This window comes from Paramacrobiotus metropolitanus, unplaced genomic scaffold (genome assembly GCF_019649055.1).
Source record: "Paramacrobiotus metropolitanus isolate TYO unplaced genomic scaffold, Prichtersi_v1.0 Parri_scaffold0000058, whole genome shotgun sequence".
NCBI lineage: Eukaryota > Metazoa > Tardigrada > Eutardigrada > Parachela > Macrobiotidae > Paramacrobiotus > Paramacrobiotus metropolitanus.
In genome coordinates, this window is record NW_026570278.1 from 821,600 (window position 1) to 831,149 (window position 9,550).

At 39.3% G+C, this 9,550-nt stretch overlaps 1 protein-coding gene across 1 annotated transcript; it reads left to right on the forward strand.

Annotated features, from left to right (window-relative positions):
* Positions 1-861: 861 nt before the first annotated feature.
* On the forward strand, positions 862-2,759 carry LOC129593031 (uncharacterized). Its single transcript, XM_055489215.1, has 4 exons — positions 862-1,089; positions 1,201-1,390; positions 1,472-1,701; positions 1,826-2,759. Exons 1-4 carry the CDS (start codon positions 1,008-1,010, stop codon positions 2,512-2,514), a joined length of 1,191 nt encoding a protein of 396 aa, XP_055345190.1. The 5' UTR covers positions 862-1,007; the 3' UTR covers positions 2,515-2,759.
* Positions 2,760-9,550: the final 6,791 nt, after the last annotated feature.

The window sequence follows — 9,550 nt, forward strand, 5'->3', positions numbered from 1 at the left end:
TAGTGAACTCCAGTATATCACACCACAGAAAATACTCCTGTTTCGCTATTCGTTGTTGGCATCAAAGAGAACAGGAATATTAGTGCATGCGTTATCGGTTGCACCAATGTCGTGGCTCTTCGCTATGGCTCTGCGATCCCGAGATAACATGATAATTAGATAATAGTGTAAGATAATATGATAATGTATAATATTTTGTTGCCAGTATTTGAACAGCATTTTTTTCTGAATTTTAAAATTTTCTCCAGCAACGGATAGTCAGCACCACTACTGTATCTGTCGCATAAGGGTCTCCAGCCACTAACTAAAGAAGCAAAAGTGGCATTTATTGTCCCAACTCGACAAAAGTGACCAATCTTATGTAATGCAGCATTGTGCTCACAATTGCCAAGGACTCTAAAAATCACTGGATTTAAGCTGACCTTATGAGAGAATATTCATGGCCTCTTGAACCGGGGAGCCGGTGGTCATACATCTCGACAACTAACACCGCACTGTTTTTAGCAACCACTTTTGTTAGCAACTGATGTCATCTGGGCAAGGAATCTGGCGAAGATGATTCAGCAGTTCATAATATAGGATGCCGCTTGCAAGTGGCAACTGCAGAGTGCAGACTCATACTGTGTGCCTGGGTCGCCCATAGAGTGAAGCAGTCAAGTATATGGTTTTGGCGAGGAATTAATACGGAGTAGCATCTCGTTGTGCTCTGCGCGAACAATGAAATGAATGATACAATTAAACGGGCCTGTATAGTAAAGCCTCTTAGTGCAAGAGCGCAAACCCGATAACTTATCCAGCATAAATGGCATGCATTGTAAGTCGCAGTGAAAAGTAATCTTTGCTTAACACATGTCACATTGTGCATGTTTTATATTAAAAGATGCCCAGACATATGTGTAAAGTGATAATCATTCTCCACTTTTCAACATTATTCTCCACTTTTCTTTTTTTTTGATTGGCGTAATGCTTCAGGACTGTGACATTTATTTTAGACTTGTAGAATAGCAATGGATTATGGGAGGGTCCTTCTTTTTACCCTGAGAGTGGGATTCTTCTACTTCCTTAAGAGTTCATCGGCCCAATATCAGTGTAAGTTAGAACTTTAAAGGGTTGATTTACTGAACTTTTAAACTTATTACCGATTGATCACTCGGCTTATTTGTTTAGCGAGTTTTAAAAATATTTTGCTGTTACTTGTAGCTTTTAATTTGGAGAACAAATGCAACGGCAGTTTGACACTATATTGTCCAGAGTACTTCGATGGCCGACCGGGCACATTCCGCTATACCTATATCAGCAGGATGCCACGGGGACTGTGTTATTTCGACGTTACACTGGATTCCTTTTGTCTAGATCGGGGAGTTTTGTTTGCATTTTATTTCAACATCAGGTACCAGAAGATATTCGACCCATCTTAGTAAATTATGATCGAGTATCAAGTTGTAACCCACAGTTTGCTGACGTTGTTTAGAAGCTTGAACCTTCCTTCTGGTGACTATCTCCAAATCTACGACAAAACTATACCGCGTTTCCCTCTAAAACACTTAACCGGAAACCAGACCGCACTTTTCAACCCTGCATCGGTGGCGCAAGCACTGACATCGTACACGAGGAAGCCATCCATAGCACTGGAGTACTATCGCAGCTTATCATCCGCTACCAGTGCCCATAATGCGCTTGTCGATTTCGTTATCCTTGAAGGTATAGAAAGACAATTGTAAATCGGTATTACCATGAAAGACAGTGAGTCAGCAGCTGCTGTGCAACGCTGTATCCTTACAGTGCTTCAGTAAGTTGCTGTTTCGTATATGAATATCTTTTCTAGATACCGCCTCAGCAATGAATGCCCACTGTGCAGCGTTATCGGGATACGTGGATACATTCTATCTTTGTCACACTTTCGGATCCGTGGATCGTGTGAACTGCCCATCCAATTTTGTTCCCTCGGTGACGGGACTCAATCCAGCTTACGGACGCCAATGCGACAACCAGTCCACGACTTCATGGAACTGGGATTCGACCTCCACACCACTAGCAGGAACTTGGAATACGACCCTTACTCAACCGCCTGTTACTGCCGTTCCCGTGAACACAACCACCTTTCGGCCGCCGATCACTGCCGCTCCAGTTGAAGTTCCATTTTATCTTCTGAATCCGTTGAATATTACGTGTCGCCTCGGACGAGTGAATCTCCCGACACTTGATTTGGATCTGGAGGACGCAATGACTACCGTGTTTGACGGCGACAACACCCTCAACTGCCGTGTAATACTCCACGATCTGCATTCGTGGATTGTGGCGAAAGCCGGTGAAGCCCGACAGAAGCGAGCGTCGTTTTACGAGCCGATTAGAGTGGAGTGTTCCCGGGGACATTTGACCGTGTCCAGTGTGGACCCCGGCACAGCAGAGTCAACGGGGATGATCTTCCGCACCGGTGCATCCAAGAAGTGTATGGACACATACAGAGAATTTTTGGATTATGTAACGGGCTTTGCGGGAAATTATGACATATAGTCTAGTGGGATTCCTGGATTGTAGTGGTTTTCTGTGATACCGTACTGCTCCCCAAATATTAAGTGGCTGGGAAATTCGATGATAAATATTAACTTTCTCATATTACTCTTCCAAGACGCAAACTGTAAATTTAAAACTGGCGACTATTTTACTTTGCCACAGGCTTTACAGTATGTATACGATTCAATGACGTGAGTTACAATATTGTTTACGGGCTTGAAATGGTGTTTCCTTCTTGCAAGAAGGGTGCGCTTGGGTTTAAACTCTGATAAAGTCCAAGCACTGCCTACTTTGAAGTATAGAAATGGTATAATAAATTTTTATTGAACGAATACAACGCACAAAATCAGTCCTGAAAATAACCATTGCATAGCGTTAGCACACAGCAAGTAAAAATTGCTTTATTGATAGAGCATTGAACCAAGCTGAAGCAATCGGCATTCGTATTAAGTATAGTGGTGTTCTGTCGTAATTTGGTCGATAGCCGTTAGATTCATTCCGTTAAAATCCGCCACGCTCCAGGTGTTGCCATCGCGATTTGGGACATAATATATCGCAATTTTAATTCAAACCCAACGAGTACATGGTTTAAGAAACAGCTAGTAAACAAGAGCTCATTAAACATTTCCGCTCTGCGGTGCCCAAAACAGAGGCGGTGTTGACATAATACCTTGCCCACAAATTCTTTCCGCGAAGGACTGCGACAACAGAAAGAGAGTCGGCCAATTTCTGGCCCTGGCGACGCTTGCGGTTTAACCAATCGCATACGCTGATACGGTACGTCCCGGGCAGTTGCTTCGTGATGACGGTACTGTCGGCAAAAGCTCCAGCGTAGTCGTTATAAATCAGTTTACAATTAGCCCTTGTTTTCTGCAGTGCATCCGTGGCACACTCTGTCCGTCCGATATTTCAGCAGCCAGGAACTGACTTGGAAACGTAAAGATCGCGACAAAAAGACCTTCTTTTCCATTTCGATCTGGCCTGATGAGAACAGCGTTGAGGCTAATCAAGCAAGTGACACTGTCTCGCACTAATAATGACTGTCGGTATGGTTGTGATTTTCGCTTTAGACGATTTAGAGTAATACTATTCTTTTTGTTGTTTGGCTTTGTGTCTTGTGCATGACGCGCTGTATGCCCGTTTAAGCTAGGGTAACTCTGCGATATATTGCATCAGGCAAAGTGTACGTATTTCTGCTGTTTAACGGAGGGTGGTGACTTGACTAGCCGTACCACATTGGATGTTCTTCGTGAATAATAATATTATGTGCTATTGCCGAATTGTACCCGGCTTGGGGGTCGGCCAACTTTGCCTTTGCCGTCCATTTGCCTTTGCCGCTTCAGTTTGCCGTTTTCAACTTTACCTTTACCTTTGCCGTCGGAAAAGCCGTTAGGGTTCCAATTTGCCGTTTCAGAACGCTGTCTGTAAAAGCCTTTGCCGTTTGAAAAACGAATTACCGTTAGCACATTGCCATTTCTTAACTTTTTTTGTGCGTTTCCGGTTTCACGGTTTTCCAAAATTATTCTAGGTATCTACGTTATGTGCACAGTCCGCGAAAGCTTTAAAGCTTTCGGTATTTTGTTTCTGTATACACCGCCATAATTAAGTTTCAAGAACAATGGTATAACAATGGTAGAACAATGGTGCAACAATGGTATAACATTGTACTGTACCAATACATACAGCATAATCATTACCGTAGTCCAGAAAATGATTAAGTTAATGTTATCAGCACACCAGCAAGGTTATCCACACACTTCTAAGTTTACAACGTTAGATTGAAAAATAATGATTTTCGTGAATCGGCGCAGATGATTAAGCTGATTACCTTACAGCAGCAAACGGACCCCCGCTGAGCGCCGACTGCAGTTGACCACTGCAGTTTGGGCGTCCAGCGGGTAACTAACGGATAACTGCAGTTAGTAAGTCCAGGGAACACTGCAAGACGTAACTGTGCACGCTACAATGCAACAGCATTTGAACCGTATTTCACCGTTATAGTTTGTTAGTAGATCAAAAATAGAATTTTTATTTTAATTTAACAAATAATTAAATTAAATTAGGAAAATATATTTTCGATTAAATTAATTATTAAATAATAATAAAATTAAATTATTTAATTAATTAATAATTAATTAAATTAATTTGATTAATTAATGGAATTAACTTGATCAACAAAATAATTCAAACTGACATATTTAAAAAAAATATTTGTTTTCAATAAGAGATATTGAGAAAAGATAATTATCAATGGCGTATATTTAATAAGTACAAAAAAGTTCATTCATCATACGTGTAGCTAAGAATAAAATAATCCGGTTATGCAATTGGAAACAAATGCTTCAGTGACAATGCAATAAACCGCTAATAATTTGCCAGCTCATCGATATACGACGCAATAAATGAAGAGATCACTGAACTGAAAAGCCGCCCTAGCTGCGGGTTTCATAATATGGTATGTCACTTGCAAGGCTGTCCACTGGTCCAGTTTTATCTGAAAATTTAACATAACAAATGGTTTTAAATATTATCTTTCACGCACCAGACTGAATGATGGAAAAATATTTAACAAAATTACGTACCTGCTGATAACACATTTGCAGCGATTATTGATATTTTGGCTTTTCACTTCATCTAAAAACTGCTTTTCTTTCTGCTGTCTAACGTAGGCTGTTCGATGAATCGATCTGATAGCAACTTCCCGCTAACTTGCATCCGTTTACTGTAGAGTTGCAGATGATATTTACTTGCAACCTAAACACTGTCGATTATCCGAAACATCATTTCAACGTAATATTTTCCATTATCCATATTTCGAAACAGTTTATCTAGTTTAACTTACATGCGCAACAGGCCACACTCATTGTCAGTGTGCTCGGTAAAGTAGCACGTGAATCTGGACATGGACTCTGATTTATCGAACAGCGGTTCGAAGTTTTACTAGCGCACAGCGTAATGCTCGTCAGTAAGGATAGACATATAATCTCGCATGAATACACCATTCCTTAACTGGCGTTCCTTATTGTTGGCGAAGAAGAACTTCTTTGGCTCCCTGGTTTGTCCTCACAAGGTTGGCCGTTTTTTGTCTTCAGCTTTCTGTTGTAATTTCGGATCTGGTCTGTCCAATGACGCCCGGTTGGAACTATTTGGGGTGGAACAAGTTACTGTAGTTTGACCATGATAGCTTGACGACTTTTTTGCATCAATTTGGGACACTTAAACATGTTCTCCAGTTTTACAACAGCTTCACCATACAAGTACTGTTGCTGATGACAGAATTCTGCGTTTTACATTGCCTCCTCAAAGTACCTGTTGGTAGAGTCAATCAGCAGAATACCGCTTGGAATAAGGAAGCAACACACAGAAAGCTGTAAACGCATACTTACTGTAGTGTAAGTTCAACCAAACTCATGTTAGAAAATAATCCCACTTATATCTTCAGGTAGCGTTTATACAAACAAACTCAAGGTGCACAATATCTTGAAAACCTATTTTAACACATCTTGCGTTCGACTATTTTTTTGTCTGTGTTAAGACAGTTTTGCCTCAAGAAAAAACAACCTGGTCTGAATGAAAAACTAAATCGATTCAGCTGTGCGCTTATATAGGTTGCTGCTTAGCAAGACTGGTACTGTGATGCTGCGACATTTCGACACTCCGCCATTCTGTCGCAACCAGAGTAACAGACTGTTAATATGTCTGGTAAATAGTAAACTCATTGGCAAGATGGACGCTTGTGCAATTGTCTGAGTAGCAGAGTGTCCGGGTGTTACAGTGTCAGAATGTCGAAATTGCGCCACGTGAATAAAATCGGCTCCGACGACTCAATAAAAGCGCCATTTGAGATTTTTCAACCGAGAGCATTCTTTTTGCATGGACGTGAATGTTTAGTGCTCGTAAGTTTTGCAAACGTTGGGAAAGCGATGGTGGAGTTCGCTCCATCTTGCCGATGGAGCGAACTTCACACCGACAGACCCAAGGAAAAACACGGTGAGATGTTTAATTGATTTAAGATACGCGTTTAACTAATTTCAAGACATTTTCTATCAGATGTTTAAAGTGGAAAGGAACTTAAAGGCAACGGCACCACAGAAAGAGAATCTGACGGAGAAAGTTAACTTTATTCAATAAATACAGTCCATAATCTCAAACATTACATTTCGCCTTTGAGAAGACTCGTATATGTAGGAATATGACTGCAGCGCGTGCCCCAGCAACAAGAAGTAAAGGATATCCACAAGAAAAAAAGCCGTTTAACCAACGTCGCTCTAAGAAAACATTTTCGTGAGCTGCTAAAAAGCCTCTCTGATATCTTTCATGATTTAGCGCCTAGAATGTTGCATTTCCGTTATTAACAATTAATGCTGTGGCTTTGCTGGCATAAACATAAAAATTGTCCATTAAGAATTTTATATTGCGTGCTTTCTAAATCGTTTTTATATTTATTAACTATTTTTTCAGCAAGATAGTTTTTTGTAATCATTTAATTCTTTCAAAACTACGAATGCCGCTAGCCATCCGATCGATAGCCTGTTATACCCTTCACATAGATATGTCAATGTTTGCATTAGAAATAAATGCGTGGCAGTCGTCAGCGCACCAATGCCAGGTTGTTGTATGTGTGCATTTTGCTAAGTAATCTTTTCTGAATACTAAGCAGGTACGCTATCATGTACGCACGCTAATAAGTTCATGCCAAAGAGCGGCGGATCATCTTGACAAATTATTTTTCAACTTTTTTACTTTTACCCATCTGAACAAAAATGAAACTATTAGACCGCTTTTCTTTTGCTGAATTATCAGTTGCATTTGCTTAATATTATTACGACGATTTTAACTTTCTTGAAACAAATTCGTTAAAACGGATATTGTTTAGTTTAAGCTATGTATTTTGTAACACAGATAATTTTGTGGAAAGGATATTGTTTAGTTTAAGCTATGTATTTTGTAACACAGATAATTTTGTGGAAAGATTTTTCATCAACCAAAAAATACTTTCGATTCATTCAATGAGAATAATTCTTTTTTATTTCCACTTACTCATCTAATAATAAGAGTGTGGATTGAATGAACTCTTTGAATATCTGGTTCTCCTCTAGAGTATTTGTCCACTTACGTACATTTGAAGCACTTTTCAGGCTTTTCCTATATGATCAACATAGTGCAGCATATATGCTCTTGTCTAAAAACAAAGCTTTGTAGTTAATAATATTCTTAATGGTAATGAAGGTAACTTTATTGAAGCTAAAATGGTTTACCTTTTTCTTTATCATCAGATAATTGATGGGTTAATTGTCCCACTGCATTCGTCATTAGGTCCATGGTTGCAGCATGAAACAGTTACCCACATCTACACCGGATTGGTTTTCAAGGCTCAAGGCGAGCCGATAATGGAATCTGTACTCTTGGTTACAGTGAAAATGAATGTACTCTGGCATTTGTGTCTTCTTTGACTCGTTAAGAGCTATTAGAAGTCGCTTTTTTAATTTTGTCTTGTCCACGGGCATCGGCTAGATATTTTTTCTATTCGGATGCGATCAATTAAATTTAGTTATCCAGTTACTTAGGTATCTATATTAACACCACTTGCGCTCTACGAGAGAACAATTTTTTTTAACGCAAGGTTTGTTAAGACAGAAATTCATGTAACAAATGACTTGGATAATGCAGTACGAGTGTGTTCCTGGTCATGCTCACTTTTGTCAAGTACAGTAATTGTTTGGAGAAACACTGATTGAATAAACAGCGTAGTGGGTTTGACTCCCGACTTATATACTTACTTAATGGTAAACAAATTCATTCTGCGACACCTTGATTTTTTGCCATTCTAATCATGCTTCGGGGCGACACCAATAAAAGTGTAAAATCGGCAAACACTCCTTGTGGCGGAGTATTAGATCTGTAATTTCAAAGTTAAAAAACAACTGCTTATTGGAATTATTTCACATATCACATATTAAACCTGCGGTTAAAGATTGCTTCGGGTGGCTAGCCATCAAACAGGTTAGGCCTAAAAAGTACACTGTCAACCGGTTTATTAGCTTGCTTAAATAGTAATGAGTATCAAAAATTTTTGCAAATGTCGCCACTGAATCGCAAGTATAAGGTATTGATATAGAGGCTTCCGAAGCGCGCACGGTGCAACGTTGTAATTTCATCTTTTTTAGTTTTTCGGAAGTGTATTGATTCAGTACAAAATACAGTTTTGACAAGAACAAAAAGGGGATTGCTGGAGGGTAACACACGCTTTTGCAGTCTTTAATTTTTGTTGTTGCTGATCTCGAGTTTCGAATGTTCTACGTAGATCATTACCAGTGGGTACTTGATTACGTCAACTTAGTGGTATATTTTAACGATTCATGGATTTGGCAATATAAAACTTGGTCAAGCACAGGTCACGTTAACACAAATATTTTCACACTTTGTGACTCTTTATAGTACAATTTGGCGATTCTTGCATAATTCTTGTATACAGTTGTGTTAATCGCTACTAAGATTAACAAAGACCGAACCGAACCGAAACTAAATTTGATACAGGTCACGATTGTATACTAGAGCTGTAAAATTATGAAAATTGAACTCGTAGTCAGAGAAAAATATTACTTGCAGCATCCGATCTACGTTTCGAGTTACGTTACTAACAGTATCTCTAGTGTTATGAGTTATAACGGGAGTCACGCTATAGTAAAAAATTCACCGGGTTATTCGTTTTGCGAGTAATTTGTTACATGGGTATCGCTATAGATAAGTCTGAAAATTTACGTTTGAACAATAGAATGCGCTCTTTGAAATGCCCACAGTAATATCCATTGATTTTTGACAATATAAATCAAAACAATTAGGTACCGTGATTGACAATCTTTTCCATCGCGCTGTAAATCAGGTTTTCGTTCAAAACCATAGCAAACAACACTGCTACAAACTGCTGTTACGATTTCAATAACAAATCTGTAATACGGTTTACAGTGACATTTGTTCCTGACACTAGCTGATAACTTCTTTATATTGAACTGTGGAAGTGATATAATTGCAGTTT